Source organism: Kwoniella newhampshirensis, chromosome 1, assembly GCF_039105145.1.
Source record: "Kwoniella newhampshirensis strain CBS 13917 chromosome 1, whole genome shotgun sequence".
Classification (NCBI taxonomy): Eukaryota; Fungi; Basidiomycota; class Tremellomycetes; order Tremellales; family Cryptococcaceae; genus Kwoniella; species Kwoniella newhampshirensis.
Genome location: NC_089955.1, coordinates 884485 through 897739, shown reverse-complemented (window position 1 = coordinate 897739; position 13255 = coordinate 884485). Strand labels below are relative to the sequence as shown.

General features: G+C 51.2%; 5 protein-coding genes across 5 annotated transcripts; 1 reads left to right on the top strand and 4 right to left on the bottom strand.

Moving 5' to 3' along the window:
* Positions 1–101: 101 nt before the first annotated feature.
* Positions 102–3228, bottom strand: IAR55_000332 (uncharacterized protein; the record flags this gene model as incomplete). Its single annotated transcript, XM_066943468.1, has 6 exons — positions 102–131; positions 191–368; positions 428–492; positions 554–2849; positions 2922–3005; positions 3128–3228. 6 exons carry the CDS (start codon positions 3226–3228, stop codon positions 102–104), a joined length of 2754 nt encoding a protein of 917 aa, XP_066806010.1.
* A 606-nt stretch (positions 3229–3834) lies between these two features.
* IAR55_000331 (40S ribosomal uS9 domain-containing protein) lies at positions 3835–4877 on the bottom strand (the record flags this gene model as incomplete). Its single annotated transcript, XM_066943467.1, has 4 exons — positions 3835–4177; positions 4246–4395; positions 4692–4771; positions 4845–4877. The coding sequence occupies 4 exons, from the start codon at positions 4875–4877 to the stop codon at positions 3835–3837; spliced, it is 606 nt and encodes a 201-aa protein (XP_066806009.1).
* Positions 4878–5909: 1032 nt separating this feature from the next.
* IAR55_000330 (uncharacterized protein) lies at positions 5910–6733 on the bottom strand (the record flags this gene model as incomplete). Its single annotated transcript, XM_066943466.1, has 4 exons — positions 5910–5992; positions 6058–6194; positions 6269–6361; positions 6420–6733. 4 exons carry the CDS (start codon positions 6731–6733, stop codon positions 5910–5912), a joined length of 627 nt encoding a protein of 208 aa, XP_066806008.1.
* Positions 6734–7596: 863 nt separating this feature from the next.
* IAR55_000329 (mitochondrial 54S ribosomal protein uL4m) lies at positions 7597–9236 on the top strand (the record flags this gene model as incomplete). Its single annotated transcript, XM_066943465.1, has 6 exons — positions 7597–7635; positions 7703–7949; positions 8027–8130; positions 8199–8297; positions 8395–8503; positions 8611–9236. The coding sequence occupies 6 exons, from the start codon at positions 7597–7599 to the stop codon at positions 9234–9236; spliced, it is 1224 nt and encodes a 407-aa protein (XP_066806007.1).
* Positions 9237–9372: 136 nt separating this feature from the next.
* Positions 9373–11640, bottom strand: IAR55_000328 (uncharacterized protein; the record flags this gene model as incomplete). Its single annotated transcript, XM_066943464.1, has 10 exons — positions 9373–9864; positions 9933–9980; positions 10038–10089; positions 10153–10295; positions 10360–10756; positions 10814–10925; positions 10979–11086; positions 11143–11156; positions 11222–11385; positions 11452–11640. 10 exons carry the CDS (start codon positions 11638–11640, stop codon positions 9373–9375), a joined length of 1719 nt encoding a protein of 572 aa, XP_066806006.1.
* Between the last annotated feature and the right edge of the window lie 1615 nt (positions 11641–13255).

The window sequence follows — 13255 nt, the reverse complement described above, 5'->3', positions numbered from 1 at the left end:
TCGTTCTTCGTCGAACACTACCCACACGACATTAGTCCATTCAATCAGATATATACAATGCAGATATCCTTGTACTGCCTTCTCCGCTCCGATGAGACTCTTCACTCGCTGATGTCACCATGAACTCGAACCTGCATCGGCATTTTGGGTCAGCTGGACCTTGAATATCCATTCAAGGGATCTGACTCACCCTGTACAGACAAGTGAATTGGCCGCCCCAATTGCTCTCCACCTTGAAAACGATAACTCCGACCTTGATACCCAGATCAACGATGTCCGACGCCACGGGGAAAGTCTGTATGTGCGAGAGGGCCGTGGGCTCGTACGTGAACGATCCAAGGGGCAGATAATCTGGTTGGGACTCGGCACTGAGACGATGGCCGCCATTTTAATTACCTCTCAACCCATGACAGACCACACGACTCACTTTCCTCTTGTGGTCCAGTACTGCTGGAACTTCTGCTTCTCTTCGTCGTCGTCCAGGATACCCATCTGAGCGTCTCGTTGTCAGCGGTCCTCTATCCCCATGCGCAATGACAAGTGAAAAACTCACCACCTGGATCACCTTTGGCGCTGTCGAGGTATCCAATGCCAACTCGCTCGCAGCATGCTCTATCGTGATGTCGCTCACCACCACTCTTCGCGTCAACATCACCCCCAGACTACCTTGATCCCCCTTGAATGGCCAACAACTTCCTACCGAGATGTCGGGATGAAGAGCTGTAGCTGGAGGTCGACCCTGTACATCTTTGCTGCCCATGATCCACTTGCCGACTTTCGATGCCGTCTGAAGCACCAGTGTGTCGGATGTGAGTTGAGGGATGACTCTAGCCCCCGCTGTGAATAGTGCGTAGTCGGTGCGAGCGATGGTATCCTTTGAATACTTGAGAAGAGCCGCGTCAATCAGGTCGTTGAACAAGGACGTGAGATCGTCACCCTTGCTTGATTTGATCGTGATCGCACCGGAAGGCATAGATCTCGGATTGGACTTTGATGGAGTCGCCATTTCCGCTCTTTCACGGCGAAGCTCCGTCAGTTCATAGTTGAGGATATTGGTGAACGAGTCTCTCGAGAGGAACTCTCCGGACGCAGCCTTTCGATCAAAAGTCTTGTCCATCCATTCCTCGACCTTCTTCTCGTCGACTCGTGACGAGCCCGAGCTCGAGTCACTCAGCATCTTCTTCACCAGAGCCTCCGTCTCCGTTCGGCCCATCATGACCTTCTTCATCTCCGCCCAGAACGAAGGTTCAATGTCGATTGTTCCTCTCGAGTTGACCTTGATGGGCATATTATCCGGCAGGACCTTTTCGAGCGCTGCCAGCAGTCGTCCGTCGTCCAAGGCATCCCTCACTCCCTTCTCCACCTTGTCGACTCGGGTCTTAAGGTCCTGTATTTCTCTATCAACAGACTCAACAGCCTTGACAGACTTCCGAGTCGCAGCGATAGCCTTCTCATGCGAACCAACCGTCGACGAGAGACTGTGGAGCTCGGCTTTCAGACTGTTGATTGTTTGTTGAATCGCCTTGACGTCTTTGCCGCTATCGCCTCGAAGCGCTTCGACCCGTTTTTGATCGATCATGACGGCAGTTTCCAGATCGCTCATCCTGTCAAGAATGGTGTGGGCGGATTGCTTGTTTTCATTCTCTCCTTCGGTGATCGCGTTGAGTATATCTGACAGCGCAGCTGTCGCTTGCTCGAGCTTTGTCAACCTCAAGGACATCTCATCGGTCGTACCAGGAGGTGAATCCGGAGCTTTGTAGATCCCCTTTGATCTCCAAGATGCATCAAGGATACGAAGAACCAGACTGAACGCAAACATGGCACCAAGCCATTTCCACCAGTCCCGTCTGATTCGACGTAGGACACCTTTCCCTGACCCCAAAATTGATTGAAACGGTTGGACAAGAACATTGCGAAGGAGACTGGTGAACAGCTCGACTGTGAAATGAAGACCGATGACGACCCCATGGAGAATATTGGTGATGATTGTGGGCAGCGATGAACGTCTCCGTCGTCTTGGGAGGAACGTGGGAGCCGGAGACCGTCTGTCAATTCTAGGGCCGAGAGCACGGATGAGTTGTGTGGGTGTAGGTGACGATCGAAGGTGACTCGGTTCGACGGTTGATGTCGCGCTTCGATACTGCGGCTCTTCGTACAGCCGTTCGTCATTGTTTATTCTTCCTTCATCCCCAGCTTTCCTTTCCGGCTTTCTCTGTCTGACCTGAGTTGCGGAAGCCGAGGTAGCATACCTCTCCACCTTTTCTTGTCGTTTCCCTCTCGTCGCCGCTCTGCCTTCGAGGGCCCCACCTTTGACGACTCCCTCGCCGTCCCCACCGGAATCGTGCCCTTCGTCAAAGTCGTCCTCTTCGGGTCTGTACGGCATGTCTTCTGCTGCCGCTTTGGTTCTCCTCTTCTTTGGATCAGAAGTTCTAGGACCTCTGGCCGGCTTCGCACTCGCTACCGCCTGAGCTCGACGGACGAATTCTTCCTCCTCCTCGTAATTGTGACTAGTCTCATCCGAGTTGTTGCCTACCCCGACAACACTCTCACCTTCTCCTTCTCCGACCGAAGAGAAACTGGAGTATTCCCGTGATCGATCCTGTTCCACCGTTCCGTTCGGTTTGAGGAAGAATCGCACGGGCGAGACGGCTTTGGCGAGCTCGGCGAGCGCTTCGGCAGGTGATTGAGCCCTCTGATGAGCCGCAAGTGCCGGCGGTGGTGGTGATGCTGGAAGCGGAGAGAGACGAGAGCGCGATGCGGCAACAGATGAGTGTTGTGGGAAAGATCGTTGAGAGGTTGAGGTAGGGAGAGAAGTATTGGTCATAGCGTTGTGGAAAGCGTTGGCGACACTAGCAAGGATAAAGTCAATACAATGTCGAGGACGTCGGATATACGACACAGGCTGTCATAGTCTGACTCACTTTACAGAAGTGTTCTGCAGCTCGATCGATCTGGCCGCAGCGCCTGTGCGCACAGTTTGTGATGTGGACGCTCTGAAGGAATCACTGACAGAACGATGGTGGAGCAATCTCACATCAGCCATGAACCAATATTTTCCCCACTGTCGCATGTACAGCATTGATATGGGTATCGACAGGGTAGGAACACGACCCAAAACACCACTCACCTCGTCACACTGTCGCCATCATCGTCTCGTCCCGCTGCGCTCCTTGCAGTTCTGGTACTTCTTGCCGGCGAAGCGGGGGGCACGGCCCTTCTAGGTGGCATGGCTGCGTTAAAGAAGTGACTTGAATGCTGGTAGAAGCTGAACCACTAGCTGCCAGCTTGCAGGTCTTGAGAGTAGAGAGTGACGATGAGGGCAGAACGTGAAGATAGGTTGGAGGTGTTGCGATCGAGATGTGGATTGGACGGTGAAGTAATGTTTGATTTGTTTATTTGTTTTTCCGAGACCAGTCGGGCGTCTACTGTATATTCCACAATCGACACTCTTGGTGAATCCACTACGAAAAGCTCTCACGATCAAGTACACTGTGGAAAGGTGATGTGGTGGGGATATAGAAGAAGATGCAGTTGATGTGATGTTGATTGACAGAATATGTAGGCATCTGAAGTGGGTGTCTTTTGTTGCGTGTGGATGAGCGGACAACAAAGAGGAAAGAGACGCGCGTGAAAACATGACGTGTTTCAAGGGGGGGCAAACAAGTACAACCAAACAGCTATTGTGGTCATATTCCTCATTATTCTTGAGCCAGATCATTTGCTTGTTGTTGTCCCAGATTCCTCTCGATTGCAGTGTCAAATGCGCTCAGTTTCTTGGCCCGATGAAAGCGGTCTCCCAGCAATTCCATATGCTGTAGCAAGAGTCCTTTTTTGTCATGATATACATCTCGTCCCCCAATGAAACCATCCACCAAAGAACCAAGCCCACGGCGACCTTCCTCCATCCATGTAAGAAGCGAGGCGACCACAGGCCTGACCCATAGACTCGGCGAGTGATTTATCGGTAAGACTGTGAAGGAATGTGACCAGATCAGCCCCATTCCAGAAAGTGACATCGTCCCGACTGACCTTTTGCCTCCTGGCTCGGGCACCACGACCACCGAACTTCTTGGGCTCCATTCTCCTGGGGTCAGCAACGAGGAGGGATCGGTCATAGGCGACGAGGGTCTTCTTCAACTCGAGAGCGGAAGCGGCATCCTCGTTCTTGGCGTAAAAGCTGGTGAGGAGATGGATCAATCAGCATACAGTATAGATATGAAGAGGCAGTGCAGAAATTTGACTCACGCGACGATACCCTTGGCGATGGCCTGTCGGAGAGCGTAGAGCTGGGAAACGTGACCACCACCCTTAACTCGGAGACGGATGTCGAGGTTGGCGAGCTTGTCAGCACCGACGACGAGGACGGGCTCGTAGACCTTGTATCGGAGAACGACGCTGGTTGAAGGGACATAGGTCAGTTTGTTGTTTGTATACTCCGCCGTTATGGTGGCCCAACTCTGCCCCCCAAACCAGACAAAAGGACGTGGTCTGAGCACCGTCCCTTCACTCCATCTCATCGTTGGCTGTCCGAGTAGCGCCCCGGCCTTCCCTGCTTCCATCCCTGCTATCGCATCGTACGCCATCTCACGAAATCCCGTGCGCTTCCCTCTCATACCACATCTCCCGACACTTCTTCCTCCCAGTGTGACCACCCGACCAATTCGATCCGACAACGAAGAATATCAACTCACGGCTCGACGAGAGAGATGGGGGACCCGTTGAGTCGGATGAGACCTCGACCGGGGGTGACGTGAGCCACGGCGGTGGCAGTCTATCTCGTACATGAGCTGAACGTCCTTTTTTCTATATCTCTCGGAATGTCCGTCCAACAAATCTCTGCTCACCTTCTTCTTGCCGAAGGTTTGGACGGCGGACATTTTCTGTTATCGCGGAGCGAGATGCGTTGTTCCGAACAATTGAGTTGTGGATAGCAGAATTCGATTAGAGTGGAATGCAGGTCGAGTGAAGGTGATTTTGTGATTGATTGTTGGATTTGTCGAATATGATCAATGGACAGTTTGAGGAGAACGGACGGAAAAGGAGCGAACAACCTAGTCAGCTGATGTTTCTTTCGAGTGACTGACGTTGAAATCTCTGGCGTCTGAAGAAGAGCTACTCACGATCTTGCTGTAGAGTAGAAAGAGTAATAAACTGTCGTTCCACCCGAAAGAAAGCCTTGAAAAGACAGCGAGCGAGTCCACACACAGCCAGCACATGCAGAGCCTGCCTACCATCACTTGCACCCAAAACCATGCACTCCAGGCCAAAAACGGTTGGGAGTAGACGAGCCTAGTGAGTCGAATCGCCGCGGCGTTACAGCCTATCGAGGCAGACTGTGGCACAGCCCTTTAAAACCGATGATGACGTGGTCTTATGTCCGATATATACGGCGGCTGCTTTTCAACTGGACCGATGGGCTGACGACGACTGCATCCATGCAACAATTCGCACTCAAGACTTGGCGACGCAAAGGACTCGTTCGTTCATCACATCCGTCACTCAACCCATCGTTTCAAGATCAACCCATGCACTCAGGTCAGATACTCATACACACAGCACGCGTGATGAAAGACAAGATGTTCATTGCACTATCGAAATACCACATATGACTATCATCCGTATCTGAATCAAAGCCCACCTTCCAGTCAATCCCATCTACTGAAAAGATCGAAAGCCCTCATACTATTTCGATCGATCGGATCAGCCACCTCGTTGAGGAGGTCAGGTAGGACTGCGGGTAGGGGCGGACTCATGAACGATTCATGAAGGATGAGTTTCTTGTCGTTGCGCTTGTTGAGAAGCGCGTCGGTTGAGAGAAGATTTACAGACATTCAAACAAAACAAAAAGGTCGAAGACTGATACAACAGGTCCCTTTCAGACCCAACACGACAAATTGAGGATCGACTATCTAGTAGTATCGATATCCGGGGACGTATGAACCAACGACACCGTTGGCATTGCCACCGATAGCAGCTCCAGAAGAGGCATCACCTATAGATCAACAAAAAGTTAGCATCTAGCAGATACCTTATGGGAGACAATCGAAGTCGACTGACCACCATCACCGGCATTGCCGCTAGCGATGTTGAGTGCATCCAAGTTACCGCCGGTGAGACCGCCCTCGTTGTCGTAGCCATAGCCATAGTACTTGTTGTAAGCGTTGGCGACGGTGTTGGCTGTCTCGTTCTCGGTGCTGAGGTGACAACAAGAGGAGATCGTCAGCTTGAAATCGAGAACGGGTTCCTCTCGGACATCGGATGTACTCACATCGAACCACCGTTGGTGTTACCGCCAACACCGGAGTAAGCACTTCCACCCCCAGTAGAGGTGACGACGGGTCGGCCGTTGACGTAGGAGACACTATAGATCAAGACTATCAGGTGACTGTCTGACACATGGATCGTGGGAGTGTGCTTACACGGTGGCACCATCACCACCTTGAGCGGTTCCCGAAGTGGCCTTACCACCATCACCGGCATTACCACTGGCGATCCCCGCGACCTGATCGTTTCCACCGAGCAAACCGCCGGTGACCCCATTCTCGTTGGAAAGCTTGTCGTCGGCGAGATTACCGCCGATAGCAGAACCTCCCGCACCAGTATAGGCGGAACCGCCGTCCCGTTTGGCTGCCGCCATGGACATGGACATGGGCATGGCTGCGGCAGGTGCGGCCGAGACGAGAACGGCGGAAGCGGAAACGGCAACAAAGGCGAAAGCGATAGTGGAACGCATCTTGTTGTTTTATGTTTTGTTTTTGACTTGTTGAGAGTGTAAGAGGGGTAGGTCTAGGAGCTTATTCCGAGTAAAGACTGTGATGAGCTTTTATAGCAAGTTGACGATATGGAATGATTCGGTTTGTTTTCGTTTTGGATCGGGGTTTTTCTTTTTTCTTGTCAAAAGAATCAAAATAACACAAAGTGGTTGTAGAGGCAGAAAGTGAAAAGCTGTGGTTGAGCGAAAAGAAAGCAACAAGCAAGTGCAATGAAAATGAGAATGAGAATGAAGAATAAAAGGGGAAAGTGTGCGTGTATGGGGAGTATATATATGGAGGCAATCTTGTGCTTGTGGCAGGGATCGTCGATCACTGGGCATAGAAACGAGGAGGCGGGTACCACTGGCCCAATCGTGAATGAATAGACTTTGTGTTCCTCCCAATGTTTGTGACACAGACGCTGAGTCAATTTGGGTTAGACGGCGCCCATCGTGCTGACGGCTGATTGTGATGGCACCCGCCTCGGAGCTGGGAAGTGGTTTTCCAACGTTCTGCTCATGATTCCGATACATCTTGTACTGTTGGACCCCATGCGGTATCAGACAGTACCTTCAAGCACTGTAGACACGTTCCAGCAATGACTGGCTCATATGGATCTCTGCGAATGCCATGCATTCGCATTGGAATATCTCCACCAAAACACCCAGAAAACAGCTGATCAGCCGTGCCGCCTCAAAGTGCCACGTTAGGATCACTTTTCGAAAAGTTCAAAACGCAACTGGCTCGTTCGCTATCGTCTCATCGTGCATTCATCGAAAGTGCATCAGCCTTCTCTGACCTTCATCCCTATCATACATCTTACAAGCCACACGCGACCGGCACGATGAAGTCTGCTGCACGACTGATCCCCACGCTGTCTCAGGTATGCTCCCTGCCCCCTTTTCTCAGTGATTTGTTGATACTCGACTCACTTCGTTTTGCCCTCGTAGCCCCTTCGGGCTACCGCTCGACCGATAGGTCTTACTCTCATCGCTCGTTCCGTCGCGGGACCCAGCAACCTCTCTCTCCCTCGACGACATGCAACCACCACCCCTATCCCCCCTTCAGCGTCCATACCGTCGACGTCGGAGGTGAGAGAGGAGATCGAAGGAGAGGAATTACCACCCAATGTTACTTTTGAGGAGTTGTCAGATGAAGCCGACGAGGAGATACAGCGGGCTCTAGGACAGTCAGATGGTGGGTCGGTCGTAGCGTGCCTTTGGCTCCCATGTCATCAACAACGCAGTTTTTTTGATCTCAAACCGCCCGCATAGCCGACCTTGCAACCTTCTTTCCGACTTTGACGAGCATTCGCGAACCTATCCTTCTCCCCGTCTCTTCGCTCGCATCAACCACGCCCACTCTTCCCTCACCATCTGTAAGCTTGTAGATTGAACTTCATGCAGCATTGCACGAATCTAATTCAGGTCATCTGTCGTCAATCAGGATACTGTAATCTCCCTTCCACCTGACATCTTCGCTCAACCCATTCGACGAGATATCCTTCATCGATGTGTGGTTTGGTACCTCTCATTGCTCCGATCTGTGAGTGTACCCCTTCCGTCCTCCAGAAGTGCTCGTCGTACTGCGATGGATTCTGGTCGTGGTCGTCCGGAGCCAAAGCTCACTCTCGTCCGTGTAGGGTACCAAAACAACCAAAACCCGATCTACGGTTGCGTACTCTGGTCGAAAGATGAGACCTCAGAAAGGAACTGGTAGAGCACGTCAAGGGGATGCAGGTGCAGGTACTCGTGAGTTGGAATCTCTGATGCTCTTTCATTCTCACTCCGTCTTCAAGGTCAAGTTGTCCACACCATCGGCCATCCACCATATATTTCTATCTGACAATCTTGATCAGGACGAGGCGGTGCTCCTATATTTCCGATCAAACCGAAGAACTGGGCCCAATCGCTCCCTCGTAAGGTGCGAGAGTTGGGTATGCGGATCGCCCTGTCGTCGAAGCTCTCATCGGGATTGTTGCGTGTGGTCGAAAGTCTGAATGAGGGAGAATGGAAGGGCACCGCAGAAGCTAGGAGAGCTTTGTGCGATTCGCTTGTCTTCCCTCAATCTGCTCAACAAAGTCTTGCAGAAGTCGATCTCGAACCGATCTTGCCGCTACCTACGGAGGACGGAGGAGAAACAACACAATCAGCCGATTCCACTACCGCACACGAAACCCCCGTTGTGGAGGAAGTTCAGGTGCTCAGTCGATTTGGTCGTGTCGAAGATCTGTCCATTCTATTCCTTTACTCACCCAACAAGTCACACGAAGAGATCGACGCGTTTCATCGAGTCGTCCGTAATATCCCAGGGCTAGAAGTCATGTCTACGGACGAGGTGGAAGTGTATCATGTGTTGAAGTACAAGTGGCTGGTGTTGGAAGGAGGCGCAGTGGATGCTTTGAGCGGATTTGACATTCTAGAAGATGAAGGCTTGGAGATGCTGGCGGAGGACATTGATGGCGACGTAAGAGCTGCCGCTTGAGAGCTGAGATCAACTCGCAAGGAGGGAGATTGCCGTACGTGTGACGACTTGGAGAGTAGTCCCACAACAACAAGACCCAAATGCATTCCACCCTCATTATACATGTACGGTATCATTCCGAATCCTGCTGACTTTGTTATCTACTTGGTTTATGATTCAAGTCGTCTTCCACTTCTTCTCTCTCAACACCCTCATATTCCCCAAATCCATCTTCATCGTCCCCCTCTCCAAGTGGATTTTCATTCTTTATCCGATCATCGTCAACATCCCCTTCATGCAATTGCTCTTCCTCTTCTCCTAACAACCCTCTTCTCTCGCCCGATCCACCCTTCACTCCACCCACGCCTTTCCCTTTATCCTCCTTTTCTCCATCCTTCTCATCATCTGACGCATCGCTCACACTCCCCACTTCCCACACCACATTTTGTGTCCGCACCTCCTCATCCGTGAAAGCTCCATCATCATCTTCGTCCCCTTCGTAAACTTTCGAGGATCCTGCTTCGGGGTCGGTCTCCGATGCTCCGCGCCTGTGTACTCTCGGTCGAAGTCGTACAGAGTGGGAGGGTTGGGCAGAAACGGTGTATGGATCTGGAGCCGTTTTGGCAGATGATTTGAGGGAGAGTAGCACCTGAAACCAAGACCAAGGTCAGCGTGTGTGCATATCGGCGATCTACAAATGAAAGCAGTTCGGCTCACCACTCCAGAAATGAGGACGGCGATTGAAAGGAACACAGCGACCAGCACCTATTTGCAAATTAGCCGAACTGTATGTCTGGGACACGCGAAACACTCGCCACATACCCAACGCTCGTATTGGCCCGCTTCGTTGTAGAAGATGAGCGAGTTGACGAATCTGACAGAGGAAACACTGTCAGCCATCTCTGATTACGACTTTTACCTGAATCAGATAGCTCACCCAAACACTGTATAGCCGGCGTAGAAAAGAGGGACGACTACAACAGTGTCCGCACACTCAAGTGCTCGGTTGAGGCACACGATCTGTAGAACCGCAGTGACAATGACCGACAGTAAACTGATCAGTCCCGAAGGGTGCACAAACTGTCCGGTGTTGGTGAGTCAGCAAAATCGTCCACGAGAGTTGTAGACGGTGGGGTGTGCGCACAGGATGTCCCGATAGTCCAAACAGCTTCACCGCTGCTTTCGTAAACACCAAACACAAGCCGGCCAAACTTCCCCCTGTGACCGCCCATCCTATCCCTTGTAACCAGATCAACCTCGCGTCATCGGTCCTCTGAAACAAACTCTCCATCCTCCTCAAGGCAAAATTCTCTATTCTCTTCCGACCCTTGGTGATCCTCAGGAAAAACCCCTTGAACGCATTTGGCTCCTTAGGTTTGGAAGTCGGAAGTTCGAGAGTCGGTGACGGTAGCGGTGAGAAGGATGCTCTTGAGGCGAGGAATGCGGCCAGAAGATTGGATAAGAGGTAGACGAAGGAGGTGAAGAGAATTATGAAGATGAAATATGCGATCCATGATCCTCTTGTCCAGAGGGAGTTGAGCCTAAAGATGTAGGTCAGCTCTGATCTAAAGACGAAAAATCCCTTCGAGTTGACTTACCGATCGATATCGAGAGACTGTATCAGACCATGATTGATGCTTGAGAACACGATGATGAGGATTACACCAACAATGATGACAGCCGTCCCCCGTATGTCAGTAGGCGTGACCGCTGCACTGCCATCAGCAACCAAACCATATCATCTCGGTATTCAGGTGGCTCACGCGTTCCCACTAGCCAACGGGCGAAGAGAAAGTTGAAGACGAGAGATGACGATCCTAATGGAGCGACCCAATCTGGACGAAGATAGCGAAGAGCTAGAGGTGATCCGACTATGCTACCTCGTGAGCTTTCTGTCCATATGTCTTGGCGGATCATAGTGACTCACACACTTGAGAAGCTCTATGAATAGTAAAGATTACACAGCTCAGCCATGAACCCTTGAGCACTTCAGTTCGTGAACTTACATATATGTCCCCATCCCTGCTAACCATAGTATTCTCATCCAATCCTTCTTGCGTTGTCTCTTCGGGATCCCCTGTTGTCTCACATGATCCAGTTTGGTCAGGTTCAGCCCCAAAGCATTGAGTACCGACGCTGCCAAGACGATGATAAGGCCGATGAATGTATTCTGACAGATGCCACGCTCAGTATTCGGCTCGGTTCGTAAGTATCGGGGACAAGACAAGAGACATACCAGGGCATAGTTCCCTTCTAAAGGAGCGGGAAGATCAGTATCAGGCGCTGATAATCCTCCGTCGAAGACCGAAGTATCGTTTGAGGGAGGTAAGGCTTCCGAGATGGAAGTTGAGATGACGTCGAACAGGGTCGACGTAGCAGTCGCCAGGGCCGTATCGAGCGAGGTCGGCGAGAACGTTTCGTCCATGGTGGATTGGATCCAAGCCCTAGGCAGATGGAGTCACCTGTAGGATTGACGACTGCTCGGATGGCTCAGATGAGAGGGAACGATGCACTGATATGAGAGGAATGAGGACAACAAGATCCAGTCAAAAGACGACGAGACCGGCAATAACATGCCTTGGAAACGGGGAGGATGGTCACGTGACTTGCACTTCCGCAACCAGTATCCGGGCATTGACCACCTCGCATAGAAGGTACTCATGATCAACGAACCATGGTCCCATCCAGCATATTTCTCACACGACTGTATCCTCACCTTGTGAATGACAGCTCTTCATCGCCGCACAGCGGGTGCAAAGATAGTATGGACCTCCCCATCTTGCTATCCGCGGAAAAGCGTCGCAATCGCTTGTGACACTTCTCCTCGACTTATGGTCGCTGGACCTCATGTGAAGCACTACGACGCAGAACATGCCGAGCACAAAGCACAGCGTCATGCTGGGCTTACAAAACTCGATATAGCCCTCAATACCACGGCCTCACGTCGACGGTCACCAAGTCGACGCACTATTGGGCGAAACATCGGCAGACCTTTCAGTCCCCTTGAACAAAGGCTTCCTCTTGCTCCGGATGCAAGTCTGTTTTCGATCAGACATCTCAGAACGGGCCTCGACTAAAGCTACATGTATCAGGGGATGGCTACGAGTATAGGCGCAACCAATGGTATAGGGGCATCTTGGTACCTCGGATCTCGTTTCATCCTCTGGACTCATGCTTTAGACATTACTAGAGTTTCGGTCCCCCGATACTTTAGGTCTAACAGGCTCTTGTTGCCTATTCCTAACTTATCGTCTCGACTTTCACACTTTGCCAAGGTTTTCGATCACTGCCTGACAATGTCCTCGAGACACGCTAGCAGGACTTACAGTATGTTGACTTCGTGCATTAACGCCACCAAACTGATATCGATCTAACCCACGAAGTCTCCTTTCTGGTACCTACATCTCCAGCTCAGCACTGTATACCCGCGACAGAAACGATATGGGGGCGTTCGGCAACATTTGAAAGATCCATCAGCCGTACCAAACTCTATATGATTGAATCAATTTTTGGTACAGAGTAACAATTATTCAAATGTTGCTCAACGCACCCTATGCAAACGACACCTCTGATTCCTTCCTCGGAATTAGCTGATCACAATGCGTATACGATCCTGCACGATGAGGACGACGACGAGTACGATACTACGGTCTACAAAGTTTTGGCTCTGGGACTCGATTCACACGAACAAGAACAAGATTGCCATCTGTCTTTCCGCGGTCGGTCGCACCGTTTTGACACTATACTTTCCGGTCTTTCTCCCCCTCTCTACTGATCTGTCCCTCTTTTCCCTCTACGTCTCTCAGTCTGTTTCCGTCTCTCCTTGACTGTCCTGTCAATCTTAATTTTCACTAGCTTCGCTTCTTCCCCTGGTTTTCAGAGAAACCGTACTTATATGATACTGATGACATTGTACGACGTATTCGTCGAGGTAGGGACAGTGAAGCATTCATGCCTTCCCCTCGCTCCTTACCCCCTCATCCTCGAGGGATCTACAGAGTTCAGTACTGAAATCGATCGGACACGATCAGACCATTGGG